Source organism: Drosophila subpulchrella, unplaced genomic scaffold, assembly GCF_014743375.2.
Source record: "Drosophila subpulchrella strain 33 F10 #4 breed RU33 unplaced genomic scaffold, RU_Dsub_v1.1 Primary Assembly Seq354, whole genome shotgun sequence".
Classification (NCBI taxonomy): domain Eukaryota; kingdom Metazoa; phylum Arthropoda; class Insecta; order Diptera; family Drosophilidae; genus Drosophila; species Drosophila subpulchrella.
Window position 1 is genome coordinate 3,879,934 of NW_023665577.1, and position 26,417 is coordinate 3,906,350.

The 26,417-nt window shown below is 48.0% G+C and overlaps 9 protein-coding genes across 10 annotated transcripts in view; 6 read left to right on the plus strand and 3 right to left on the minus strand.

The window, feature by feature from the left end:
• LOC119561074 overlaps positions 1 to 14,649 on the plus strand; it is a 39,917-nt gene extending 25,268 nt beyond the window's left edge. The window contains exons 2-6 of one of the 2 annotated variants that reach the window (XM_037874930.1): positions 378 to 745; positions 3,527 to 3,858; positions 5,236 to 5,511; positions 7,973 to 10,752; positions 13,120 to 14,649. In XM_037874930.1, the coding sequence (XP_037730858.1) occupies positions 378 to 745; positions 3,527 to 3,858; positions 5,236 to 5,511; positions 7,973 to 10,752; positions 13,120 to 14,225 (4,862 nt within the window). In that variant the 3' untranslated portion in view covers positions 14,226 to 14,649. The remainder of the gene's footprint in view (positions 1 to 377; positions 746 to 3,526; positions 3,859 to 5,235; positions 5,512 to 7,972; positions 10,753 to 13,119) is intronic. The other variant, XM_037874931.1, reaches the window with a different exon arrangement.
• Positions 14,650 to 14,810: 161 nt separating this feature from the next.
• On the minus strand, positions 14,811 to 16,238 carry LOC119561075 (WD repeat-containing protein 91). The gene is made up of 3 exons (XM_037874932.1): positions 15,911 to 16,238; positions 15,704 to 15,844; positions 14,811 to 15,641 (listed from the first exon to the last, which is right to left on the minus strand). The coding sequence occupies exons 1-3, from the start codon at positions 16,152 to 16,154 to the stop codon at positions 15,055 to 15,057; spliced, it is 972 nt and encodes a 323-aa protein (XP_037730860.1). The 5' UTR covers positions 16,155 to 16,238; the 3' UTR covers positions 14,811 to 15,054.
• Positions 16,239 to 16,323: 85 nt separating this feature from the next.
• On the plus strand, positions 16,324 to 17,076 carry LOC119561076 (UPF0488 protein CG14286). Its single transcript, XM_037874933.1, has one exon. It carries the CDS (start codon positions 16,373 to 16,375, stop codon positions 16,991 to 16,993), a length of 621 nt encoding a protein of 206 aa, XP_037730861.1. The 5' UTR covers positions 16,324 to 16,372; the 3' UTR covers positions 16,994 to 17,076.
• A 190-nt stretch (positions 17,077 to 17,266) lies between these two features.
• On the plus strand, positions 17,267 to 18,514 carry LOC119560553 (F-box/WD repeat-containing protein lin-23). The gene is made up of 3 exons (XM_037874065.1): positions 17,267 to 17,514; positions 17,570 to 18,118; positions 18,188 to 18,514. Exons 1-3 carry the CDS (start codon positions 17,365 to 17,367, stop codon positions 18,413 to 18,415), a joined length of 927 nt encoding a protein of 308 aa, XP_037729993.1. The 5' UTR covers positions 17,267 to 17,364; the 3' UTR covers positions 18,416 to 18,514.
• LOC119560552 (glutamyl-tRNA(Gln) amidotransferase subunit A, mitochondrial) lies at positions 18,462 to 21,372 on the minus strand. Its single transcript, XM_037874064.1, has 4 exons — positions 21,252 to 21,372; positions 20,949 to 21,196; positions 20,646 to 20,888; positions 18,462 to 19,510 (listed from the first exon to the last, which is right to left on the minus strand). The coding sequence occupies exons 1-4, from the start codon at positions 21,318 to 21,320 to the stop codon at positions 18,508 to 18,510; spliced, it is 1,563 nt and encodes a 520-aa protein (XP_037729992.1). The 5' UTR covers positions 21,321 to 21,372; the 3' UTR covers positions 18,462 to 18,507.
• LOC119560554 (NADH dehydrogenase [ubiquinone] 1 beta subcomplex subunit 11, mitochondrial) lies at positions 19,886 to 20,545 on the plus strand. The gene has a single exon (XM_037874066.1). It carries the CDS (start codon positions 19,977 to 19,979, stop codon positions 20,427 to 20,429), a length of 453 nt encoding a protein of 150 aa, XP_037729994.1. The 5' UTR covers positions 19,886 to 19,976; the 3' UTR covers positions 20,430 to 20,545.
• A 358-nt stretch (positions 21,373 to 21,730) lies between the features above and the next one.
• Positions 21,731 to 22,889, plus strand: LOC119560743 (pyrroline-5-carboxylate reductase). Its single transcript, XM_037874357.1, has 2 exons — positions 21,731 to 22,661; positions 22,719 to 22,889. Exons 1-2 carry the CDS (start codon positions 21,883 to 21,885, stop codon positions 22,780 to 22,782), a joined length of 843 nt encoding a protein of 280 aa, XP_037730285.1. The 5' UTR covers positions 21,731 to 21,882; the 3' UTR covers positions 22,783 to 22,889.
• Positions 22,839 to 23,933, minus strand: LOC119560742 (pre-mRNA-splicing factor 18). The gene has a single exon (XM_037874356.1). It carries the CDS (start codon positions 23,895 to 23,897, stop codon positions 22,875 to 22,877), a length of 1,023 nt encoding a protein of 340 aa, XP_037730284.1. The 5' UTR covers positions 23,898 to 23,933; the 3' UTR covers positions 22,839 to 22,874.
• A 336-nt stretch (positions 23,934 to 24,269) lies between these two features.
• LOC119560103 (coiled-coil domain-containing protein 124) lies at positions 24,270 to 25,225 on the plus strand. The gene is made up of 2 exons (XM_037873449.1): positions 24,270 to 24,795; positions 24,859 to 25,225. The coding sequence occupies exons 1-2, from the start codon at positions 24,341 to 24,343 to the stop codon at positions 25,043 to 25,045; spliced, it is 642 nt and encodes a 213-aa protein (XP_037729377.1). The 5' UTR covers positions 24,270 to 24,340; the 3' UTR covers positions 25,046 to 25,225.
• The last annotated feature ends 1,192 nt before the right edge of the window (positions 25,226 to 26,417 follow it).

Sequence of the window (26,417 nt, forward strand, 5' to 3'; positions counted from 1 at the left end):
TAAGAGTCCGTTACTATCAATAGTGTGTCAGAAATGTATTTCATCCCAACTCGGTTTTATTTATTCATAACATTTACATAATGTATTTATGAGGCAGCTTGATAAAGCCATTTATTTATGTTAAAACTCTGAGCCCAATGTCTATTCCCTCTTAAGATAGAAAAATCCTAAAGAATTCAACACAAATGTTGAAAATCCATTACCATCCACAGTTTCTTAGAAATTACTTCCATCCAAACTCAGTTCTGTTTATTTTTAACATTATCAGAATTAATGAGGTGGCTGGTGGACTCCCTTTATCAATAAATTTTCAAATAATATTAATATTATTTTATAATAATAGAATCTCTATAAATACTTTACTTATTTATTTCCAGCTGAAAGCGACCTGCTCACCTTTGCACAGCGCAAACAGCACTTTGAGACGGACAAGTCATTCCAGCAGGAGCTCTTCACCGGCGACTCCCGACCCCTGAGTGTCCGCCAGATGTACACGGAGGCTGGCAAGGAGCTGCCGGTGGCCAGCGGAGCCACTGCGACGGCCCTCGCCTCCTTGGCCCACTCCCAGTCGCTCATCCCGTCCCGCTCCATCTCCTTCAACGGCGAGGTGCTGTCCAGCGATCACGAAGTCCTGCAACTAAATGGATCCGCCGGCACGGAGGATCATCTGATGTGCGTGTCGGACTTTGGCAATGCCAATCGCAAGCTGCGCACGCGCATCGATGCCGAGATCGAAATCCGTTTGGTGAGTACTGGCTATTTTCCCGGGTTAACTGGTTCCCAACCATGTAACTGGTAACCGTTAGAGGCCAGTTTCTGGGTACAGGTACTTGAGCGGCAGTTATGTATGCTCCATGCATAAATAATACGTTTGTTGAACGGAACGGAACGGCCTAAGCCGCCCAAAAACCAGACTACGACGACCTCATGTGTGTGGTCTGTGTGGTTGCCATCGCCACCGTTCCTTCCATTCACCATCTGGTTTGCCTCCGAAAGCTAATGCCGAAACCCCCTTTTGCCGGCCAACTGTCGTCCAACATGATGCTCCACTTTGGCCGCACGGGCACCCAATCATTGTCATGGCTCTTTGGTGCTGATGATGATGACGAGGGGCAGGCACTACGGGACAGGAATGGGACATGGAACGAGCAAACAGAGACCACACACATCCATCGCCTATCTGCAGATTGCTAATGGCAAACGAGGAGCAGCTCATGGCATGACTCCATCAACGGCGCAGCAAATCATTTCGAGTTAGTTGACTCGTTTTAATTGCCCAACTGGCGTCCCACGCCATTGTGGCTTTGCAAACTATGAAGTCGTTGGGGAAGATTTTGCGGACTGCATTTGGGTTGAATAAATCCATTGAATCTTGACAGTTTTATTAGGGCGTCTTAATTAGACTTTGTTGGGGAAGGCTCTAAGATTCGGGGGGATACCTTATTAGTTTGTCAAACAGTCTTTGTCTTGGTTATGTGGCTTTCATAAGTAGAAGGTCTGTGTACTAGGAGTGGTAACAAGACCCTGATGCTAGAAAAGCTCAAAGACTAGGACAGAATTTTTATATTATACCAATTAGTTTACTAAAATAAGAATAAAAACTAATAATTTTGAAAGCTTTAACTTTACTGTTCTTGCTTCTGCAATGAATCTTAATTTTTAGGCTTTGTCTATATAGATGGATATCAACTCTACCGCTCCCTGCACAAGACTATCTTTTCCAGCCCAGCATTCCAGCTTAAAGCCATTTAAATGGGAAAGTAGATTTAAGTGTTACTTGGAAAAACAGAGATTATTTGTAATTTTTTTCCATAGAACGTTGCCAATTTCTTGAGCTGATATCAGAAAATTGCAGTTAATTTGAGCTAACGCGCTCTGCAGTCATCCCATTTGGTCTCCGTATCCATCTCCCTGGTCTTTGTCGTCGCCGTCGACTCTTGTTTATCTTTTAGCCGGGCCATTAGATAAGCTGTGCAAAGACAAACAGCCAATGGCCAATATCCGCAGACGGGGATGCCAATGGCAACGAACAGAAAATCCAGTGACTACAGAAACTACAGTAACTACATCTACAGCGAAATCGCCGCGACGACGACGACAACAACTTGGATCCCTGTTCAATAGGTTGCCAAACTTGTTTTGGCAAAAACAACGCCGGTTGTCAATCCCAGTCGACTGTCGCCAGTTCGCCTCCTTTTTTCTGCCCCCCTTTAGCTCCATTCTGTCGACTGCTTCTTAATAAAATGACTTTTAATCCTTTTCGCATTGCGTTTGACGTTAGTTGGCCCCAGTCTTCCACACCGATGCACCCCAAAAAGCGGTTCAAAGGAGGTCCAGAAGAGATCCCCGAGGAGATCCAGACAGGAGACCAGAGTCGTCGACCATTAGCGCTCTGCGGTTTATTGGTTACGGCAGCCACTATCTTCAAGATGGCCCATTTGGGTGGCTCTTGCTGTTGCTGTGTTTGCTGTTGCCGTTGCCGTCTTGACGGCACTTAAATTGCATTATTATATACGGCTCGACATTTATGTGCAAATATTTTATCGTTAAAAGTTGGCCACATTTGCTCCGCTTCATCCATTGAGGGAAAATGCCGCAGAGCCGCACAAAGAATTTGACTGTTGGTCTTAAAGAAAGGAGAAAGAGCCGAAAACCCAGACTCATTGTCGGATTCAGGCATTTCTTTATGGTCCGAACAGCCTCACTTTACCCATTGGAAATCTAGTTCAAGTGTCTTTTTATGTAGATTTTTCAATGGTGTGGGTGGGCTTAACTGGGGGATGGAAAACTGCTGAGTTGGGGGGGGCAATGTAAGGTCCCCCACCCCACAGTTATTTTTCAATTGTTACAATTGATTCCAGCAGTCGAATCGAAAATCAAATGAAACGATTGTGCTTTTTCCTTCAAACGCGTAATTCACTTAGGACCAGCAGACAATTCGAATCTGGGGGAATGTTTGTCCAAAGCGGAGAGAAAAACATCCATTATATATTGCCCTCCAATTTATTTATTTTCCTATTGATTTTTATGGGATTAAATGTATTTTATTAAATTCTTTTGATACTGTTTAAAGAGTTAGAGGACTTAAATGATAGATAGATGATAGTCTTGTACATGCCGATGAAAACAGAAAACTGACTGTTGTTTTAAAACTTGACCACAGCTTTTGGGAACTTCTTTGCTGCTTCCCTTTATTGTTTTTAATTAGGCTGATTGATTTTCGCTTCGTAACGAACTGTGGGACGCGTGTTACATTTTGGGAGATTTAAAAATCGCGTGACTCGTCCCAATTTGCGGAAAGCATAGAGAATGTTTGCGCAAACACGGCACAAAGTGGCAGCGTACATTTCTCATAAAGGGATATTCGTGACAGGAGGCTCTCTCCTGTGCGGCTAATTAAGGACCTGTCCGCCAGAACATGAAGCATACATACACACGTGGAACATAAAACAATATTTTTGCATGCCAAATGCTTAATTAAGCCGATGTTTTAACTCTTTTTCATGTTTCTTTTCCAACATTTTAGCCCGCTGCCATCGAGGATCTGCGGAAGTGGACATCCAGCGAGGCGCTGGGTGATGTCACCGTCACGCCGGATTGCATGCACCACGTGGACACCTCGGTGAGCACCTCCATGGTCATCGGCGAGAATGGCATCCTGACCCCGGCCCTGTCTCCGTCCGTCCTCTCCGCCGATGCCGTCGACGCCCTCTACGCCCAGAATCTGAGCCAGGCGGCGGACAGCTCCCGGCACAACCACCATACGCAGGCCCTCATCCCGAACGACATTAACAAAGATGTGCCTTTGAACCATCGCTTGCCTTCACCCGAGGAACAAACCAAACAGATTGCCTTAAAGTGAGTATATTGAAATGGTTCAAGCTGGGATATTACCATTGTATATTAATTAATTTATTGTTAAGTAGATTCTATTTAAATTTATAAAAGACCTGCAAAACTTTGGAACATAAAAACTGTTTTTGAAAATAAGAAAACGATATGAAATCGTTTATATAAATTTTCTTCGTAGCACTCACCTTTACTGAAAACCCAAAAGTTTTAAGCCAATTGTGCTGCGCTTACAGTTTTACAAGCATTATACCTTGTCTAGCTTTTTCTCTTTTATTTTAAACACGATTTTAATGCGTTTTTTATGCAAATTTCGCGGCAACTATTGTTTGTTTTCTGTTTCATGACGCACAAAAAAGAATAGCTATTAAAAGCGCTGTTTTGTTGTTGTTCACAATTTTTTAACGTTCGATTGTGTCTGCTTTTGGAGCACGAGATGTTTGCTCAGCGAGCGCATCGGACGCAAAAAATGCTTAAATAAATTAATTCAATTACGTATGAATATTTACAATGCGGCCACACAATTATGCAAGTGTCGCCGACCCCGCTCCCTGCCAGTCCGGACCACACCCCTTCTCCGATATCCATCCATATACCATATACCCATACCGTATACCATATCCCAGCCATGGCTCATTTGTTCGGCTTTTTAAACTCCGAAATGGAGCAGCCACAGACGACGAGCCGTATTCACGCTCCACCGATTTGGAGCACGAAAAATGTGGTTGGCTGGCTGGTATTAAAGCGTAAACAAATTGTTGTTTGGATAACCACAAAAGTGCACTCCAAACTGCGCGAGGTTCCCATTCCGACATCAGATCGATCAGTCCACATCTGCAGGCACTTGGAAAAATATTTGGATTTCATTACGTTTTGGGAAATTTTATTAACCTTTTCACAATTTAAAAGCATTTTTTACGGTTATGAAACTTAATTAAAAGTAATTGGTTTGTTGAATTAGCAAATTAAAAGCCACCTTTCGAGGCATGGCCAATATCTACTATTTTTACATCAGTATACAATGTACCTTTAGTTTAGATCTATTTTGAACGAAAATATTTGAAAAGTAAGCTTTAAAGTTAAGATAATATTAGGTATTGCTTGACCATTTCCAAATTTGAGAGACTTTATGTCAAAATGTAAGCTTGAAAGTAAGTATAGGTATAATTAATTATCTTCTAACAAAATTCCAATTCAAAGTCAATAGAGACTGTGAGAAACCACTGAACAACTTGATCTTTTGATGAGTTTTTTTTTTGAGATGTGGAGGTTCGACTGTGTGTAGTCTATTTAGGTAGGACCTTACCAAATAATCTTTGCTGTAGACCATTTTTCAAAGCATGATTAATAGTGTTACTAAACAATCTCCGCATTCCTCCCCAATAGATACCCCGCCGAAGTTATTTCGGTGAACACCAGCGGGAAGCACTTCCAGCGGATGTGTGCGGCGCGAAAGTCCACCAGCGGAGGATATGCGGGTGGGACCACTGCCGGATCCTCGAGCAGCACATCCCCGGAGAACGCCGGTCCCACGGAGGGCAACAACCTGGACGACAATGTGCAGACGGTCAGCCGGAGGTCAAGATCGCGAAAGGTGCGCGGGAAACGGCGGAACACGATAGCCGGGATCGACCAGAAGGAGATCCAGGATGCGGCCAATGGGTATGTAAACCAAACTTTCTACCGACTCTATCTGTCTATATGTGGTCCTGTTAGGACCGTATACCTTCTTTCCTTCCCCTCGAACTGTACATAAGCCATACTAAACCCCGTATAAACATGTGTACATACAGAGATATGTTTTCCCCTACCCCCATTTACACCCGTATTATCCGACTTATTCTCAATTGCATTTTCTTATGAGATTATTGTGATCAGCCAGTTAGCTGAACGATTTGTTATGCTGTTTAGTTCTCTTCGTTTGCCTAATTTCGTGTATTTTAATTGCGCCTCTTATTGTTTAAACAAATGCCTGGCCGACTGTACAAATCGGAGTTTTGCGCCATTAACTTTTAGCGTATACATATATTGTTTGCTCAATTAGCAGCACAAATTGCATGCCACCAACAACTGAATGTCTCTAAATTACGATTAAAACTAAAATTGAATGTTGTACAAAGAAAATTGTAAATAAATTGTGTTATTAGCCCCACGTACGTAATTAGAAACTCTAGCCAAAAATTCAAATTTCAGCCGGCTTTTATTTGCGAACTTGAAACTAAAGCCAATTTTGGATGATTTTCAAAAGCGAATTTGCGAAACAGCCTAACAAATTAAACGATTTTCAGCAGAACCACATAATAATTTACAATCTTAACACACACTCAAAAAAAAAACCACTCAGTCATACACCTCATGATCCATCCGAGACACCCACCCATTCGCCGCCCCCGCATTGTTATCCTGGTCGCGAACCACCCACATAGCATTTCGCCTGAGGTTGTTGGCTTGGCCAAGTCTGTCAGTCAGTCGGCCCACTCTCGGCCATTTCTGGTGCATCATCAGCATAAATCATGGCCCGTAGGATTTGGCTTTGCTCTGCCAAGACCCAAAGGCAACACACAAGCCCCACAGCAAACAGAAAAAATGCATACTATGGTACTTGTACCAGAAACACCACCAACATTTGCCGCATTCGAGATGTTTTTACTTGGGCTCACTGCTTTTCTGCCTTTCCTGTGCTTTTCAAATGGCACACACGACGCCTTTTGCTAAAAGTTTCATAAATCTTATTTTGTTTTGTTGGCCCGACTTTCGGTTGGCGTCTGCCCACCAACTACAAACTGCAAAACTCCAGCTCCAACCCAGCCCCGAACTCGGCGACGGCGTCATTCCATTTGACTGCGTTCTACATACTATATATTTATATAGAGTATGTGCAACTTGAGACCCCAACTCAGGCACACATATTCACACATACGTCTGCCCCATTATGTCAATGCTGTTCGATATCTGTGCGATCAGCAGTCGAAAATGCGGAGCACAGCGAAAACTTTGAGCCCGGGACAGTGGCTGTCAAACTGTGAGTGCATTTCGTGATTGTTTGATTCTGTTTGTGCACAGAGAGAAATGCTGTAGGTTTTTATGAAAAATAAAGGTGACAACTATAAAAGCTTTTGTTCAAGATAAGTATTTTTTCTACATACATTTCGATTTCTTTTTAAATTGTTCTAATGGGAAAGTCTTTCAATCCAAAATGTATTTAAATATTAAGGATTTACATATCATGTTAGAAAAAGTGTTAGTCGAAATATCTCCTGAAATACAGGCAAAGTTAAAAATCATGATACTATCATAAAAATCTAAAAGTAAACGTTTTTTTATACATTTTTAAAGAAAAAAGTATTTTTTTATACAAACACAGATATATTTAGATATCATAAATCGAATTTGTTCATAAAGCGTTTATTTGTACACAATATCGAAATGATTTTCTTTCTGTTTACTGAGATACAGTGGAAATGTTTTAGCAATGACTGCACTTTGGGCGCCGCCCTCCAGAAATCTCCGAAATCCCCTTGATTCAAGTTTTTTTCTGGCCCAGAATCGAAATGAGTCGTCTTCTTATCGCCAATATTGTGCCTCCCCGCCCCCCGATCGATCCCCCTGCATGCCGCACAGTCTTGTGGGGGAAGAATTCTGGGAGAATTCACCCACTCGAAAACCTAGATGTTGTAATCGCCTCTAATAGTTCACTGAACAGCCTCGCCAGAGTGGGGAAAATGAAAAATATAAATGTATTTGGGAAAATTAAACTTTGAACTGCGCCATTAATTAATTTTCAGACCCTCGTTGTTGTTGTTATTATTCCCCCCAGGCACTTCGTGTATTTTGCATCTGTGTGTGCGTGCGTGAAATTAACCAGAAACCATAAATTTAAAGCCAAATCAAAGTCAAAATCAAAATCATGTCTGAAAAATGCTCACAATAATACCCATGAGGAAGGCAAAATCTTTACTACTCTGTCTCTATCACTCCTCCCTCTATATCATCACCATCCATCATTACCAAAAATGCTAACCAAATACCAAACATATTTTCTCTTTTATGTTCTCTCCTAAAAACACCAAACATTTTGCACACAAAAACCAAAAACTCACAAATAATTCCCCCATGTAAACAGCAATGGGGAGTCGAAGAATGCCTCGAACGCCACCTCACCGGTGGCCGCCACCCACCAGGCGGAGTCCTCCTCGACGGAGGCCAAGAAGTCCAGCAAGAAGTTCGGACGCAGCAAATCGAGCGACATCTTAAAAAAGGAATCTGCTGCCTTGCCCTACGACAAGGGCAAGAGCACCCTGACCCGGCTAAACTCCCTGAAGCAGTGGGGCCGGAATCGCTTCAAGTTCATGCACCGCGCCGGCGAACCGCTGGGCGACCAGCTGGACACCAGTGGCTGCAGCTCCCAGAACAGCTCCGCCGCCGAGAAGGCCGAGCAGGGCAGCCACCATGGATCGCCGGCGGCCGATCCTGGCAAGCGGGACATCGACGACGAGTGCGTGGTGCATCACCTGGTGGCCCAGAAGAGTGAATCTCGGTTTTCGCACGAACGAAAGCCCTCGTATTCCTCTTCGGAGAAGAGCATGAGTGTGTCCAGCAGTGGCCAGCTCAGGGGCAGACTCCAACTATCCTCCGGATCAGGGCCACTTGGAGCGGCTGCCCATGTCAAGATGCGGGAAACAGCCACCCTGAACAGGCAGCGACGGAACGGTTTGCATGCTCTGGCTGGCAAGGAGGAGCAGCCCCATTCCTCGAGCGGCAACTGGAGTGCCAGCTCGGAATCGGGACGTGCCTCCATTGGCAGCGAGATCACCATGCAGCCCAAGTCGAGTGCCTCGAGTACGTCGCTGAATGTGTCCAGTTTCCAGCCAGGCGGAGCGGGCAGTGGACCACCCTCGTCCATGCTGAGCAGACGGCGTTTCCTGAACACATCCGCCTCCAGCAGTGTGACCAGTGAGGGCACTGCCACGCCTGAGCTCCAGGCGGAGGCGGGTGCCTATCCGGGGCACCTGGATGATGAGACCAGTTCCGCCTACAGCTGCGACACCGAGGGCTACTACACCTCCTTCCACATGGACAGCGGACTTAGGACCTTGAAGGAGGAGGAGCCCTCGCCCATGCCGGGCACACCGCTCCAGACGAGCCTGCACACCAGTAGCTACTCCTTCGGCAGCCAGTCCAACCAGACGGTGCTCAATGCGGAGAGCGAGTACGAGCTGTTTGGCCGGGGATCCACATCCACCACGACCAGTTCGGCGGGCACCGTCTGCACCGCTCTGATGAGTGGAGCCGTTTCTGGGCCGGATGTGCCCGAGCGGAGCAGCTCGCTGGGCAAGCACAGCGGGCAGAGCAGGAGCCAGAGCACCAGTGCCAGCAGCAGCACGCTGGAGAGGAGCTACAGCAGCAGCACCATTGGCAGCACCCTGGAGCGGACGGGCACCATCAAGAGGAATGTGAAGGTGTCTCCCACCAAGGGAGCAGGTGCAGGTGGTGAGGTGCTGGAAAAGGAGGACCAGAAGGAGCAGCAGCAGCAGCTGGAGTTCTCCGAGAGCTCCGATTTGGAGGGTGTGGAGCGCATAGAGCGCATCAAGCAGAAGACGGCCATCAGCTCCAAGAGGATTCCCTCGATGTGCATCATCACACCCACCACCAGCGACGATGACGAACACCAGGCCATGGATCCCAACCGCACGCTGACCAGCCTGACCATCGAGGTGGACCAGGAGGAGGATGAGGAGCAGGACGAGCCGGAACAGAGGACGCCCACAAACAGCAGCAAGGACCACAACCTGAACGAGCTTAAGCAGACGCCCACCAAGGCGCTCAGCGGGATGTTAGAGAAGCTAAGGGTTAAACTAGTTCCGGGCAAAAGCTCGCCCTCGAAGAACCAGATCCAAGCCAAGCCCGCCAATGCAAGCGCGGTGAATGATGACGAGCTTTACGATTTGGCCGGCGAGTACGTCACCATAGCGGACATTAGCAACAACAACAACAACCAGCTGAATGGCAGACGTAACACGGGAACGGGCATGGGTATATACTATTCCAATGACATAGTTTCCAAGAGGGTTGAACCCGCGTCGGCCGCCGAGTACGTCTCGCTGAACGAGCTGCCCCAGCACTTGCGTCGGCATGCCAGAGCCACTCCTCCCCCTCTTCCGCTGGCTGCTCCGGCGGAGAGCGAGTCCTGCGCACAACAACAGCTGCCCGTCGAGCCGGCAGCTGCGACATCGTCCTCGTCATTGTCATCCCAACCACCCCTTCTCGGCGGTAACAGCCGGATGAAGGGCCATGGCGAGGGGGGTGTGCCCATGTACGCGGAAATCGGCGAGCTGAGCGAGGAGAAGCCACTCGCATTGGCGAATCGGATGAACCGACTGCGCCCGAACGCCGAGGGGAAACTGGTCTACGACTCCGACAGTCTGAAGCGGCGCAAGGGTGCACACACCACCTTCGCACCTGGGCCGTACGTGAAGGAAACCGAAAGTGCGCTCCACAGTGCAGAAAGTGCAGCGACGGCGGCCACATCAGCGGATCATCATCAATTAGGTTTAGGATTGGGAGCAGGAACCGCCGCCACCACCACCAAGAGCGCCAAGCTACTCCTCCTCAGCGGCGGCGGACTAATCGCCGGCAATCGCAAGGTGGCCAACGTGAGGCCCATTGTGGCCAAATCCCCGCTCAGCAAGAGCAACGCCGCCGGCATGGCCACCTACCAGGCAGGCAGCAGCTATCAGGACCAGAAGCAACTACTGGCCAACCGAACGAATCCCTTCTACGAAACGATTGCCGCCCCAGTGGCCAGTCTGATGATGCCCTCGCCATCGGGCAAATCGAACTCCTCGACGGGCTCCACCGCCACCAGTTCCTCCTCATCGGCATCGGGCCACTCCGGTGAAGAAGGTAAGCCAGAGCAGCTCCCGTCAGTCAGCAGCTGCCCGAAAACCGCTTGCCCACTTGCAATACAACCTCAATCCGCATCCGTATCCTTGTCCGCATCCCTATCCACATCCTGTATCCCTGTAAATAACACTGCCAAGAGCACCCTTAATCACCACACAGCCAGCAAGTCAGCGGGCAGCATATCAAGTGTAAGGGAGCATCAGCCCCAGCAGCATCCCCATCAGAACCCCAAAGATTGCGAGTCGAAAGTGAGGGTTGTTGAAATGGAAACTACCCCCCTGGGGGATGGTCGAGGGCCACCCCTGCCGCCGAGGGCGAAAGTTAGCGACAAGCCCCCCACCAAGCCCCTATCAATTGACCCAATTGCGCTGCACTTTTCCATCGCTGGCAATCCCGGCCAGCCGCGCACCGCCCTCAAGCGGAACAACAGCTACCGGCTGGCCAACGATGAGCTGAAGCTGGAGATGAACAAGGAGAATCTCTCCGTGTCCTTCGGCTGCGAGAGAGCACCTAGTTCGAGTGCAATGCCCCTAAATTCCGTGCAGCACGCAACAAGTTCCCTCCGGCTGCGCAACCTGAGCAACCACCTGCCCTCCGCCACCCACACCCAGACCCACTCACCTGGCGGGGAGCGGCGGATAGCCAAGTCCTTTGAGCGCCTGGTCGATGAGTTTTCGCTGTCGCTGAGCATTGGTAACGATTCCTCCTATCTGAAGAACAAGTCGCTCGAGAACTTTGATGACTCACCCGCCCTGTTGTCCGTGGCTTCGCGAGAACAAAGGCCAGACGAGAACGCCTTAGACTCCGAGGATTCCGAGGAGGATGAGGAGGCGATGGCCCCGCCCATGTCTCAGACCCTGCCGTCCCAAAAGTACCACAAGTCCTTTGTGGACAGTGTGCTTTTGCGTCCGTTTAAAATCATCCTGCCCGGCGACGAGAATGGCAACCGTCGCCAGCGCATTCTACAGAAATTCGAGGTTACCGAGATATGGTAGTTAGCTTAGCCCCTTCTCCCGACCCTTGGGCAGACACTACACGAAAACCGTAATTGCCGAGATTGGCACGGCTCAAAGGAGTCCCAGAGACCCTCGAGCCACCTAGTGTGTGGGCTCATTAAAGTTGCATGCACTTGGCCAGACTCGTGCGTGTTCAATGGGCCAAGATGGGGGTCTGTCCTGGCCCGTTCCCTCCTCCCCTGGTGTTCAATGTCCAATCCGAACACACTTGATATGCTGCTCCAAGACGAGCTTCTATTTTTTAACCGAAATATATACCCATTTCCCTGAAATCTATAAACCAGCTGGCTTGCAAGACTAAATACTTCACTCTGTTTATACAGTTTGCACTCCAAAAACCTTTAAACAGAACTGCAAAAATATACTAAACTTATCGTTACTTACAAATTATAAACAAAGTATTAATGCCTTTTGTTTTGTAATCTATTTCCGCCAAATCTTGCTCGTTTTATCAGTTATGTGTGTGTTTTTTAACCCTAGCTCTAGTTAATTAATAAATGTTAATTGTTTACTCATAAATACGTTTGTAACTAATTATAATTAACATAAACCAACACATGATTATTGTACATTTTGTAAAGTTTTTTGCACCGTTCACGTCTTGTACATCGATATAATACTCAAACTACCACAAGTACTACCTAAGTTTAGGATCGTCCACGACTATGATGCTAATCTTTTGAGTTTTTCTTTTCCAATTTTCTATTCATTTTCCAAAATCGACGGATTGTGAGGCGTGCAAAAGACTTCTATTGCATTTTCTGAATCAATTTGCCCGTGTGTTTGTCTATGTTATAAAGTAGTAGTAGTTTTTTGCACACTCCCTCCGACTAACGAATGATCAGTAGTCTCTCGAGTAGCTTGAAAGATTAGCACATGGCCTAACCAGTTAAGTTCTCGGCTAAGTTCAACCACATTCCATAAACAAAATCCAATTTACCACCGATCGTAAGTAATGTTTTTACAAAAGAAAAAAGAGAATAAATCAAAAAGAAACGAAAATTCGGCATTGACATTATCATTGGCATTTGGTCTGCGGTAAAGGAATCCCCATACATATAGTCGAACCATCCCATCCACAACCACCACATTCGCATTTGCATCCCTGCACCCAAGCACCAAACCGATTGGCATTTGTAAATACTCGCTCAGCTCATTGGGATTTGGGGGATTCCCAGGTAATGTCATCCGAAACGCCAAGGTACGTATGGAACCGCTTGCCCTGAACTTATCGCTTGTTTTATTTGGTAACCCTAACGATCCGCACTTAAAACCGCTTACTAATACCCAGAGGAACTCCTTTAATAAAATATTAGAGTCTAATACGGTTTAAATTCTTTCCAATTCCCAGGGTATCAACGTTTCTCTAATATCTATGAGCAAGTGCAGCCAGCACCGAGCACACAGCCAAAGGAAGATGCAACTGCCACGCCCTTCCAGCGCAATGCGCCCATCTACTGGACTCTGCAGAGTCGCCGCAGCCAGCCAAGGCCTCAGCCCACTGGCAATGTGACCTGCCGGGATGACCTCTATGCCACGCCCATTCGACGGGCCGACCGACTGCCTCGCCCAGTGGCTGCAACTGGAGCTGCGAATGCGTCAGCGGAAGGCAACAGGAGCAACATATCGCCAATTGTGCCAAGGAATCGAGTAGGAGCCTTCCTCACCTCCACGCCCACGAGGGGCGGAGAGGTGGAGGGAGGTCCGGAGAGCATCCAAGTTCCCCCCATGAAGCAGCCATCCCGCAACTGGACCGACGACGCCCCCGAACGCCTCAACACCTGTGCCGATCGCATTGGCCAGAGCAAGACCACGCTGATGGACTTCAAGAAGCTGCTGCTGGCCAAGTCCGCCAAGGCGAGTCCTGTCCAGCGGAAGGTATCCGCCGTGGAGCTGCTGAAGAAGTCAACCCAAGCCGCCCCAACTCCGCCCGCTTTGAAGACCAATGGAGCTGGAGCTGGACAGAAAGTTACACCGACTGGAAGCAAACCCACGATAAACACCAGCCTCAAGCTGCTCGACCTGAGTGGTTCACCCAAGACGTTTGCCAACCGGAGGATGCTGCGCCAGGGTCAGTTTGGATCGCCCTCCAAGACCTTCGCCCCCAAGATGCGGGGTCCTGTTAATATGGTGGCTGCTGCAGCAGCTCCACCACGAACGGACATCATGTCGACCACGATTCCGGAAGCAAATAGCGAGGAGGATCACTCCAACACCAGCGGAGGATCAAGGGCCAGTTCAGAGGCCGGCGAGACCGTTCCCTCCAGCTTCGACCTGAAGCGGAACTTCTTCCTGCAGACAGAGGAGAACAACTTCATGCGCGGGGAGCTGAAGCCCAGCTTTGCCAGGGCAAATGGAGCAGCTGGAGGAGCTGGTGCAGCCAGCGCCGAAGGCAACAAGTACGTGGCAGCTCCGGTGGCGAATCCTCCGCTGCCCTCGTTCGAAACGGCGTTGTAGAGTGGGTCTAACCCACTGCTGTAGCCAGCGATAATACATATTCCATAAGAAAGGATCCCATAATCAGATGAGCAATTCCCTTCCGTAGCCAAGCCGAAACTGCATTTATTGACGGACGACGGAAACGAGTCAGAAGCGATGCTACTTTATGCAACATATACATATATCACTATATATACACAACACCTTTATACAATAAACTGTATTTTTTAAATTGTGCTGCTTGTATAAACGGAGATGTTTTATACACGAATACGAATCGTCTGTACACCTACAATATATTTATTTGTAATTTTACGTTATTTATTGCAATTATGTATTACGCTACACGCATTGCTCTTTGTTTTGTAGTACAACACTTGTACGCCTACGAACTGATGAGAATCGCTTAAAAATTAAACACATTGGATAACACACTTGGAAACCCTTGGTAGTTGTTTTCTTGGCGGGTCTATTTGTCTAGATGCTACTCTAGATTTGGGAAATGTTTTTTACCGCTTAGGCAAATCCTTTAGTGCCCGTTTGGACCAAACAATTGAGTTTAATTCACAATTCAATTTTCGATAAAATATAAAAAACTAAATCTTTCTTTTAAAATTCTGTTTTTCTTTAATGTCGATTTATAAATAAGAGGTCTCTAAATCTAAAATATTTGGGAACTTAGCTTTTTGATTCAATTGAAATACTTTTAAACTATTTTATATAAAGAAGCTTGCCTACAGCCGTGTAAAATTTAAACTAATTTCAAAACTATAGTATTAAACTTTGATCGGAATTACATGTTACTCGCTGGAAATATAGTGGTAGCTTAACTTAGTTACTTATCTTTTTAAATCCAACTGCGTCCCACGCTGCCGGACCTGCGTTTGGTAGACTTGTCGCCCAGGGAACTGGCTGCCTGGTCCTTCCGTCCCATTACAGGCGAGCTTCCAGATCCGATGTTACGGATGAGCTGCTTGAGGCTCCGGGCCTGGGCGTCGCTGGCCTGGCTCACGCTGTTCGCCTCAGTGGCAATGATGCAGAAATCGTCGACGATGTGGCCGGGTGGACTGATATCGAAGGGTAGGATGTCGCTGAGACTCTGCTGCTGGCGATAGACGCTGCGTCGCCGAGCGCCACCATCGCCAATGGATCCTCCGCTAGTTCCGGCGGCCGAAGCCCCCTGCTGCTGTTGGGTCAGCTGATGTAGCTCCTGCTGCAGGTTGAGGAGGCGAGCACGCAGCCCGGCATTGTCCTCGCTGAGGCGTTGCATGTGGGCCGCCTCCTGCTCCGCCCGCACAAATGTGGGCTGCGGCAGACACTGGTAAACGGTGGTCAGGAAGTTTCGCAGCGAAAGCATCAAAGTATCCTGCCACTGCTTGGTGAAGAACAGGGCAAAGGTGGGCGACTCCTCGGCGTTCTTACAGAAGGGGAAATCTACAATAAAACAAGAATCATGAGCAGGATATTGGCCACTGGAGTCTTTAGTCTCAGCGCACAGAACCAATCCTTCCACTCGCTCTGCTGCTGCAGGTCGCCAGCCAACTTGTTGAAGAACTCGGACACCTTTTCGGGACGATTGCTGGTATGGGCGGTCACCAGATAGTATTTAAGGAGGCTGTTTTCGAGTTTCTTGACAGCTGGAGGAGATTAGTCATCGATGTGTTATAGAAATAATGCTTGAATAGTTGGAACATGTAACTCACCCACGGCGTAGGTGTGCTCCAACTTCGAGAATATGTTGTTGTCCAGGTGGAACCACAAGCTCCTTAGAGCCTGTAGGTCCGAATTTTGCACAGCATTGTTAAATTGCTCCAGAATCCTCTCGGCCCGGAAATGTTGGTCCTTTTCAGTGCGCTGCTCCAGGTCGAGGGCCTTCAAGGTGCCCGAGAATCCACGGAAAACTAGATATTCCCTGAGGAGGTTGTCCAAAAAAGCTACTTGTGCCATATCCTTATATTCCTTAAGTGGTTTTTAAAAGATGTTACACTTTTTCCTTAATTTTTGCTATTAATGTTGTTGGAAGAAGAAGACAAACAGCTGGTTGAGCAGAGCTGCCAGATTGTTCAATAAGCTCGTTTGCGATTTTTCGATAGTATCGAACAAAAATGGCACTTGGTTCCATCTCTAGATCTCGCGCACATGTTGAAAACATAAATATTAGAGAAATGCACAAACGACGAACCGCCAAGTCCATAAATAAACCACCGCCAATCCAGGGAGCTATAAAGAAGCCCACACCGGCTGCGGAACCCGAGATCCCCGAGGACATCGTCACCCAGTTCGAAGTGGAGCTCTGCTGGTGCGTGCAACAGTTGCAGGATGCCCTCAATGGAGGAAAACTGAGCCAGAAAGTGGCCGAGGACACCGCCAAGAATTTGAAGATCCTGACCAGCCCAAAAGCTCCGCTCATCAAGAAGCGCCAGGTGATGAAGATGTCCCTCGGCGACTACCGAGAAAAGATGCAGAAGGAGGAGCAGAAATTGCTCTTGGCCGCCCAGCAAATCAAGTTTACACCTACGAATGACACAGTTGTAAAGTCCAGCTTCGTCAAGAAATCAGCTCTTTTGTCATCCGGAAAAGACTTCCGCTTCAACTTTTCCGCGCCCGCCGAAGACTCCAATGCCAAGGAGCCCCATCCAGCTCCCAGTGCCAAGGAGCCCGATTCAGCTCCCAAGGTGCAGACCAATTTCCAGGAGAGCTCCGGAAGCCCATTCAAGTTCAACTTTTCCATCGATGATGATTCCGCCAATAATATCAACATAAGCGGGTTGAACCTAAATAATTAGTTATGATCCATTATGGCCGGAATAACAGACTGATGTTGCTTATGTCACTACTTATACAAATAAAAGGTTTATTATAAAAAATATTTCTAAATTAATTAATTCTTAGTTTAATGATTGCCAAAGTATCATGGTAGTTCAAACGACGGTTCAGGATGATTGATCCTATAAAAATATTCTGTACTGTGTGTTATAAACCTCTTATTTTCAGTTTAATAACGTTGGAGAACTGCTTTTTATACAGCAACTTAGCTTAATAAGTGATCATCAACTTATACCGCACAGTGTTCGTGATTTTATTTATAGCTTGCAGAGAGCACTTCCATGCTATATAGATGTACATATGTTGATCATGTCGGAAGACGACGGATAGCATGGGAATGTCTCAGTCCGCTCCCAACTGCCAAATGGCCAACAACGCCCGCATCGAACACACGTCCTCCGAGGGACATGAAGGGGATGCCACCTGCGTGGCGTACTTCGATGGGCAGCTGTTCTCTGGAGGCGCCGACGGTAAAATCCGAGTGGGTATCTATCGCTTCTCTTCAACGCTCGCTTTGCTGACCCCTTCCCTTGCAGATCTGGTCACCGGAACTACAACTATTGGCCACTGTGAACGCTCACGAGGCTTACATATACTGCATGGCCGTCAACCAGCACGGAAAGGTCTTCTCAAGCAGTTGCGATGGCCAGGTGCACTTTATGCTGCCCCCATATGGAGACGAAGCCGTGCAAGAGTTATTCCGCTGCGACAACGCCATTCAGGCTATGTATTGCGACGGAACCGTTCTTTACACGGGAGATGACAAGGGCGTGGTGACCACTTGGACCAACGACCGCATGCTCTTCAAGTACAACCTGGTGGAGGAGGTCAAGTCGCTGGCGGGCGAGCAAAAGCTGATTTTCACAGTTCGCGACTTGGACGTGGTGGTCTCCCAGGTGGCGGATGGCAAGTCCGGCAAGTATAGCAATAAGGCGGTGATCGCCGGCAAGTCGCCGCTCCGTCTTCTTGGGCCATTGGTGGATGGAAAGCGCAGCTACCTCGCCTTTCCCGATCGATCTGGAATGGGTCTGCAACTGGTTAACAACCTTCCGCAGCAGCAGTATACCCAACTTTGGCATATACCGGTAAGTCTGCTTAATTATTCTTTTTTTAATTTAAATATTTATTAGGATTTATCTTTGATCCTATTGTAGGACTGTCACGAAATGATCGTAAACGCCCTTTGCGGAGATGAGAAACATTTGTATTCCGGCGGCTATGACAAAAAGGTTAAGGCTTGGACCGATTTGGGATCCGTACAGCCAAGAGCCCTGGGCGAGGTGGATGTGGGCAGCTGTGTGAATAGCATCTGCTGTGGTGACAATAACGAAGTTTATATAGCTAGCAGCGATGGACTGATCCGCAGTGCAAAGTTTGCATAGATTTAGGGTCATCTTGTCGTCTCAGAGAGTAAGAAACCCTTAACAATTAACCAATAACAGATTTTATTAAATTAAAGCATTGTTGATTACATTTACGAACTAGCCTTGTGTTCTTGACTGTGCTCCAGGCTGTCGAATCCCACCTGGTCCTCGATCCAGCGGGCCACGGTGAGCAGCAACTGCTCGTTGAGGCTGTTGCTCATCAGCTGAAGGCTCAAAGGCAATCCTGCGCGTGACAGACGAATGGGTATGGACACTGCGGGAATTCCAGCCATATTGGCTGGCTGAGTGCAAAAGTCCTGCACAGCACATTGATCCCTGTTGGTCAGGGAGGCGAAGTCCTTGTACAGTGGAGCCTCTGTTAGAGTTGTAGGTGTGAGAAGGATATCCACGCCTTCCTCTTTGTCTGAAGACTCAAACACTTTGACAAAGTCCTCGGCAATAAGGCGACGCACCCGCAACGCCTTCTCGAAATAGTGGTCGTAGTTCTTCCGTAGGAGCAGGAAGTTTCCCGTAAGGATGCGTGTCTTCACCACCTCGTTGAATCCCTCAGCCCGGGAAAGGGCGTACAACTGCTCCGTGCTTCGCTCATCGGATGCTCGGTGACCGTACTCGATGCCATCGTACCGGGCCATGTTGCTGGCCACCTCGCACTGATTAAGAATGGAGTACACAAATATACTGGCTGCCGTATTTGGCAAGGAAACCTGTCGCACGGAGGCACCGCTGCACTCCAGGAGATCGGCCACCTTGGACCACGTTTCCAGAACTTCGGCGGAGAGTCCATGGCAGTGGTATTCTTTTGGTATCCCTATGCGCACAGTGCTTAGGTCAATTTGCCCGATTTCCGGCAGTTTCAGCCTAGTGAAAGGCTGTCTGATAGTTGTGGAGTCCAGTTGATCTGGTCCAGCCACGGCGTTTAGTACCGTCACGCAGTCACTGACGGAGCGGCCGAAAATGCCGGGCACGTCCATGGAGTTCACCAGCGGGATGAGGCCATGACGGGAAACTAAACCGTAGGTGGGTTTCAAGCCCACTACGCCACAGTAGGAGGCGGGATTGCGGGTGGAGCCGCCTGTGTCCGAGCCAATTGCACTGAAATGTAAAAGGGGGTGTTTATAAATTACTTTAGCTTCTTATAATCAAAGAATTCAACAAAAAAAACTTTAAAACTCCAAAAGAAAGTTTTGAATTTCGAACAGAAATTGAACAATTATTCAAATATCAGAACAAAAGTCGAATTAAAAATTCGAAACTGCGAGGGTAAGTATATTTCCTCCGCGTTAGAAATTTTCAACTCTTGGTAATTGTTTTAGAATAATAGCAATAACCCAAAAATCACGTTTAAATTAAAAACCAATCTTAAAAATAAGTTTTTTGAGTTCAAGCGAGAGGCTCGTTAAAAAATACCAAAAAACAAATACCGCATCAAGTGGGCATTCCCAACGTCCAGCTGACAAAGTGCGTCGAACGGCCACACTGCGCAGCTGTCAGAAGTCGAACGACCAAGGGAAAACTCGATTATTTACCAAATTTGCGACCGAAATTGCTGCCCGAAGCGATGTCCGCGCTCTTTCGACTGACCAGCCGCGCCGTGGCGCTGCAGCGTTCCCTGGTGGCCAACCAGGCGGCAGTGCTGCGCACCATCAAGACGTCCCCGAAGAAGGATGAGACCGTCACGGCTCCCACTTCGCTCACCGCGGAGGACTTTGCCAATCCGAGTCCCAAGAACTGGCAGAGCTACGGATTCGACTACAAGGACGAGGTGGAGGACCGCAAGGCCACCAAGTCGACGTTCTTCTTCACGGTGACGCTGTGCCTGGTGTGGGGCACCTTCTACTGGGCCTACCTGCCCGACACCCAGTTCCGCGACTGGGCCCAACGCGAGGGCTTCCTGGAGCTGCGCCGCCGCGAGCAGGCCGGCTTGGATTTGGTCAGCCCCAACTACGTGGACCCCGCCAACATTACGCTGCCCTCGGACGAGGATCTGGCCGACACGGAGATCATCATCTAAACATTTAGTGCCCCTATCCTTAGTATGTTATGTAATGCGAATGCGAGGGGCAGTCAGTGCGAATCCGCCTCGTTGCCCGTTAATAAAACTGCAAGTCTCGGTGTGGACAAAGCTGACTAGTGGTCCTCTGGTGGCTAGTTTTCGTTAAATATGCTACTTTTTCCTCCCGCCGCCTTTGAGGTTAGGTGGTCAAAACATAAACAAGTCAATACTCACGCATAACAAAGACCTGCGGCCACGGCGGATGCAGAGCCTCCGGAGCTGCCGCCCGCGATGCGCCAGTGGTCCTGGTCAAGGTCCTCGCTCCAGATGTTCTTGGTGGGTCCGTACAGGGAGTCCACAGTGCCGGCGCCCATGGCAAACTGATCCATGTTGGTCTTTCCCAGAATTACAGCGCCAGCTTGCTTGAGCCTGGAACACACGGTGGCATCGTAGGGCGGCACAAAGTCCTGAAGCATCCTGGTAACAAGGATTGTGAGGATACAAGTTCAGTATTATGGTGTTTCCTTGATCCCCTACCGCGAGGCACAGGAGGTGTGGACATCTTTGGTGCAAAAGTTATCCTTGATGGCGATGGTGACTCCATCTAGCTCCCCCTTTGGCTGCCCTTGCTGATACCGCTTCTCCGAGTCCTGGGCCTGCTTGAGAGCCTGCTCTGTTGTGAGGCGCACGAAGGCGTTGAGAGTTTTCCATAGGAGGGCATCTTCCAGGGCCTGCTCGGTAACCCGGCGCGGAGACAACTGGCCATCTGCATAACTGCCCGTTAGCTGGTAAATAACGAGGAGTTAACAAGTTGATTGGCTAGATGATGAATTAACCCACCTGCTTTATGCTCCACTGCAAATGACGCCGCATTCTTGTCAGTAGCGGAACCGTGGGCTTCGAACTCATTCACCCAATTCTTGAGAAGCCATCGGCGGAAGAAATATTAAATAAATTCAATCTGCAAGAGTGGTACGTTTATCTGGTATATTTTCGGTTTAGTTGGTCACAGAATGTACGGTCACACCAAAGCTCATGGGCGTTACTTTGGGGATTTAAGAAAACGACTTTTTTTAAAAGGGGAGATGTGCCACAAGTGCAAATCAAAAAGGAAACAAATTTTTAAAACAATTCCAAGGACATGTAATCTTTTTAAATAAAAATCTCTGTAAACTTGTATGTTATTTGTTTTGTATGACAATATTAGATAAGCATAAATTATTTATTTAATTTTAGAAGCCTATTAATCTTTTGATCCTAAATAATATTTGGTGTTGACCCCTTAAAACAATGTTTCCCAGCTACGCCCCTGCACCCGGCAGCTGTTATTGATTAGAGAAGCGATAAAATCCAGCCAACGCAATTATTGACAATAAGACAAGCTCAAGGGGCCTTTTAGCATTATCTAACATCAATCAATCGCTTGGAATCATCTGGAGGGCCCGCAAATAAGGCAGACAGTTCCCAAAACATGGCCAAGTTAGACGAACGCATCGGCTTCATCGGGGGCGGAAACATGGCCTTTGCCATTGGATCCGGACTAGTGCGCTGTGGGATCGTGAAGGCCAGCCAGGTGCTGGTGTCCGGTCCCCACATCGAGAACCTGCAGCGCTGGCGGGATCTGGGAGCTGTGACCAGCGACGACAACTGCGAGGTCCTGGAACACACGGACATTGTCTTCATCTGTGTCAAGCCGCACATGCTCTCACCCTGCGCCGAGCAACTCAAGTACAAGCACGTACCGTCGGCCAAGGACGCCAGCAAGCTGATTGTGTCGGTTCTAGCGGGAACAAGTCTTCAAAGGCTGGAGGAGGCTTTCAGCTTCATGGGCAGCTCCGAACTGAAGGTGATCCGCACCATGCCCAACACATCCATGCAAGTGGGCGAGGGCTGCACTGTGTACACTGGCAACGCTCGCGTCTCCCTTCACGACTTGGAGAAGATTCATTTAATGCTTAACGCCCTGGGTCTGGCCCAGCAAGTGCCGGAGACCATGATTGACGCCGTCACTGGAGTGGCGGGCTGCGGTCCGGCATTCGTCTACACCATCATCGAAGCCTTGGCCGACGGCGGAGTTAAGCAGGGAGTTCCACGACAGATGGCTATTCAGTTTGCGGCACAAACGCTGCTGGGAGCGGCCAAGACGGTGCTCCTTACCGGCAAACATCCGGCAGTGCTGCGGGACGAAGTTTGCTCCCCCGGCGGTTCCACCATAGTCGGCGTCCACGAACTGGAAAAGGGAAACCTCAGGTGGGTGACCTTATGAACTCTATTATAAACTTTTTGTATAGCATACTCTTTTTTTAGGGCTACTTTGATAAACGCCGTGGAAAAGTCGTCGCAGCGCTCCGCCGAGCTGGGAAAAAAGTGAGTCTGGAGATACTCCGGATCCTCACTTGCTCTCTACTTTAAGTGAAACGCTTGGTATTGATATTACAATAATGACTAACATAAAGCTTGAGTTTATTCGCGATCCTTCTTGCTAACGTACTCCACGCACTTGGAGGGATCGGTGGGGAAGTACTCCTGGCACTTGGTCATCAGTCGTTTGAGGCCCTGGATGTACTTGCGCTGCGTCTCGTCGTTCATCACGTGGGCCACGTTCTTGGAGAAGATCTTTTCGCGACCCGTACGAGCGTGGATGCCCACCATGGTGACACCGATGGGCCAGGGGGCGTTGCCGATGGCCATCTCCAGGTAGGCATCGCTGGCGGTGATGTAGTTGCGGTTGAGCAGGTGCTTGCAAATGTCCCGCAGACTGTCCAGAATGTCCTCGGGCAGCGTGTGATGCTTCAGTTTGCGGAACAGCGGCTTCACGTACTCCTTGGTTTGCGTGTAAATAACCCGAGTCATCTTCACTTTAGTGGACATCTTCTCGTGCTTGCTATAGTTGGCGATCTGGTCGTTCCACAGCTTGAGGAGGAAGGTGAGCAGCGTGATGATTACGTCCATGTCGTAGTCCTTGTTGCGGCCCATCTTCTGGGCCATGGTCTGTATGCTCTCCCAGGACACGGTCTCGTCCAGCTCGGCGAAGTCCGACTTCTTGTCCTCCTTGGCGGTGGGTGCGTTCGCGAACATCTCCTGCAGGTATGCGGCGTCCACCTGCTCCATGGCCTCCTGGAAGTCGTTGCGGAATCCCCGGTTCGCCTCAGGTTGCGAGATCTCGCACTGCCGCAACCTGTCGAAGGCCTCGGGCTCCGTTTCGCCGAATATCAGAATGGGTTCACCGCGCTCCCTTAGTCGCCGGATGACCTCTGCGCGGGGCAGGATGTTCTGGCCATCGGCCACGAAACTGTAGGCGCCCTCGATGGTCTGTCCCTGGGCCTCCACAGACTCCTGCTTCTTGTAGCCCACCTTCTGCAGCACCTCCTCCGTGTCCTTGGCGTTCAGGTCGCCGCGCCTGAAGTACTTCTTCTTGTCGTCCACCAGCTGCTTCTGCTCGAGGAGCTTTCGTTTCCGAGCTATTTCTGCTTTTAGGATGTCCATTTAGCGCGAGTATTGTGGTGTAAACAAAAAAGGTTCAAAGTGTGCCCAGATGTGGGGAAACTACTAATACTAATTACAATAGCGGTCACAAGAATAGCAAGGCTATTTGAAATGGTAGTTTATGGCATTTCTAATGTTAGTTTTTACAAGCTATATAGTAAATAGTATTTTAAGCTGAGATAGAAATAAAAACGGTCATAGTACTAAACCAAAATGAGCGGCCAATGTCCAACCAAAATTAATTTCAAAAACCTGTAAGAAAACATATTTCCGAGGCATGATTTTTTAGAACAATTTAAAATATTCCAATTAGATTTGAATTTTTTAGTATTATTTCCTGACACTTTTTCGGCTACCGGGAGCCCTCCAGCCCTGGTCACACTGGCCCCAAATCAATAAAAAAAAGACAATATTTTAGGAAGGAAACCACTTTGAAGGACACTATGCCAAAGAAAATGGGAATGAACTCGAAGGCGGTGGAGGCCCGCGAGCGCAAGGAGGCCACCAAGAAGGCGACGCAGGAAAAGAAGACCAAGGAGGCGGAGGATCGCCTGTGGCACGATGACGACAAGAATCTTGCGAAGAAACAACAGCGCAAGGAGGAGGAGGACCGCAAGAGGGCGGAAGCGGCCAAGCGGAAGGCAGAGGCCAAGGCGCTCCTTGACCAGGAGATGTCCTCCATCAACACGCAGCGCAAGCAGCCGCTGGCCAAGATCAACCGCCAGCAGATTCTCGAGGAGATCGAGAAGAAGCAGCGTGTGATGGAGGCCATCAACGAGGCCAACAAACCGGCTGCCTCGCGAGTTGTGGTCCAGAACCATGTCGAGGAGAATCTCAACCGTTCCATGGCCGACACGGATGTGGCCTCCAACATTGACGAGGCTATTGTGGTGCTGAGGTGAGTGCTCTAGGAACATGACCTCAAATATGATAACTTACAGAGTATATTCTCTTATTATAGTGTCAACGACAGCGAGGACGACAAGCATCCCGAGAAGCGAATGCGCGCCGCCTACAGGACCTTCGAAGCCAACAATCTGCCCCGCATCAAGGCCGAGAATCCCTCGCTCCGCATGTCCCAGTGGAAGCAGCTGCTAATGAAGGAGTGGAACAAGTCTCCGGAAAACCCCTTCAACCAGGCTCGCTGAGTGCTCAAAGGACGAATTTCACCGACCCCCCGACGAGTGTGCGTACTCTAGTGACTGTTTGCTGCCTAGCAGCAAAGACTAATCAAATGGTTCTGAATCACCTTTGAACTATACGCAGAATTTAGTTTATAAAAAACATTGCGGACAAAATAAATGTATTTATTTATTTAAGCCCAGTGAGTAGATATTGTGTTGACTGGGAAAGGACCTGTACAAATAATGATGTATATTTATTTATTTAAAATTACATTACGGTCAATTAAGAATGTATGCTGCGTACTGATATAGTTAGCATATAATTATGATTTCCTAACTAAATTGCTACTTCAAAACCAGATTCTTTGTTGAAATATTTCCTATTTATAAGAAAATTGAATTGGAAAGGTTTTAGAACGTATTTTTAAAAGTGGTAATCGAGTTAAAAATTACTATAGATCAATGGCACTAGTGTTTCCTATCCAAACTCTCACTTTTAAGAAACAGTTACCAATTCGTTATGCAATAAATCAATAAAATTTAAGTAAAATCGGGCAAATAAACATAACATTCGGGTACTGAGATCTGAAAGTGATTACCGACAGCTTTCCTTCGCTTATTTAATGCCCAATTTTTATTTGCCAGTGCTTCAAAACTTTGTGGCCCTGATCCGATTCCGGTTGCGTTTGTGAATGAAGTAATTATATGTATTGCTTTGATTGCTGCTGTCGTTCCAGCGTTTTGTCCATCACTTTTTTAGCTGTGGTGCAAAATACAGAGAATAATAAGTGCTTCCGCTTTCACTGTTTGCCGCTTGGAAGTTCAGTGGCGTTTTCGGAGCCAGAGCCACCAAAATATTTTATTTCGACTGTCTTTCGTACATGCACGTAACATCAAGTCAAATATGAGCTTAAAGTCATTAGGCACCTCTTTTTGCGCATTAAATGCGATTTTATATAAGATATTAGGGCTTAGTTGAGCTATTTTCAAAATAAAAAGTTTCTAGCCTAATAGCTTCGCTTGGTCAGCTTTCATTTGTTGTCTAGGGCCAAACTATTGAGGTGGAAGTACGCAGTTCTTGCAGAGACTTTCTTGATCAATTAAGTCATTAAGCCCGTGCCGTGGGGGGAACACTTTTATCTAACTTTCCTATCACCAGAACCGTAACCGTAATCGCTTTTATGGCGAACCCTCGGAAGCGGCTCGTAAATGCCCGGATTGCAGTTAACAATTAAGGCGTTCCACTGCAGTAGATTTGATTTTTGAATTTCCACCAGCAGTTAAAAGTTAACAGCCGCTCTGTTAACCGTTTGTAACCGCTTGCAGATGGCCGCTCTTACCGGCAGTGCTTTCTTTTTAATAAAAATTTCTTTTGTCGCCGCACAACTTCATTCAG

Coding starts and splice junctions, on each gene's coding strand:
- LOC119561075 (XM_037874932.1), bottom strand. CDS start 16,154: ATGGCACAAGTAGCTTTTTTGGACAACCTCCTCAGGGAATATCTAGTT. Junction 15,845..15,910: donor GGAGCACACCTACGCCGTGG/GTGAGTTACATG, acceptor AATCTCCTCCAG/CTGTCAAGAAACTCGAAAAC. Junction 15,642..15,703: donor CGAGTGGAAGGATTGGTTCT/GTGCGCTGAGAC, acceptor GTTTTATTGTAG/ATTTCCCCTTCTGTAAGAAC.
- LOC119561076 (XM_037874933.1), top strand. CDS start 16,373: ATGCACAAACGACGAACCGCCAAGTCCATAAATAAACCACCGCCAATC.
- LOC119560553 (XM_037874065.1), top strand. CDS start 17,365: ATGGGAATGTCTCAGTCCGCTCCCAACTGCCAAATGGCCAACAACGCC. Junction 17,515..17,569: donor GCGCCGACGGTAAAATCCGA/GTGGGTATCTAT, acceptor CTTCCCTTGCAG/ATCTGGTCACCGGAACTACA. Junction 18,119..18,187: donor CCCAACTTTGGCATATACCG/GTAAGTCTGCTT, acceptor ATCCTATTGTAG/GACTGTCACGAAATGATCGT.
- LOC119560554 (XM_037874066.1), top strand. CDS start 19,977: ATGTCCGCGCTCTTTCGACTGACCAGCCGCGCCGTGGCGCTGCAGCGT.
- LOC119560552 (XM_037874064.1), bottom strand. CDS start 21,320: ATGAGTTCGAAGCCCACGGTTCCGCTACTGACAAGAATGCGGCGTCAT. Junction 21,197..21,251: donor TGCAGTGGAGCATAAAGCAG/GTGGGTTAATTC, acceptor GTTATTTACCAG/CTAACGGGCAGTTATGCAGA. Junction 20,889..20,948: donor CACACCTCCTGTGCCTCGCG/GTAGGGGATCAA, acceptor CCTTGTTACCAG/GATGCTTCAGGACTTTGTGC.
- LOC119560743 (XM_037874357.1), top strand. CDS start 21,883: ATGGCCAAGTTAGACGAACGCATCGGCTTCATCGGGGGCGGAAACATG. Junction 22,662..22,718: donor CTGGAAAAGGGAAACCTCAG/GTGGGTGACCTT, acceptor CTCTTTTTTTAG/GGCTACTTTGATAAACGCCG.
- LOC119560742 (XM_037874356.1), bottom strand. CDS start 23,897: ATGGACATCCTAAAAGCAGAAATAGCTCGGAAACGAAAGCTCCTCGAG.
- LOC119560103 (XM_037873449.1), top strand. CDS start 24,341: ATGCCAAAGAAAATGGGAATGAACTCGAAGGCGGTGGAGGCCCGCGAG. Junction 24,796..24,858: donor GAGGCTATTGTGGTGCTGAG/GTGAGTGCTCTA, acceptor CTCTTATTATAG/TGTCAACGACAGCGAGGACG.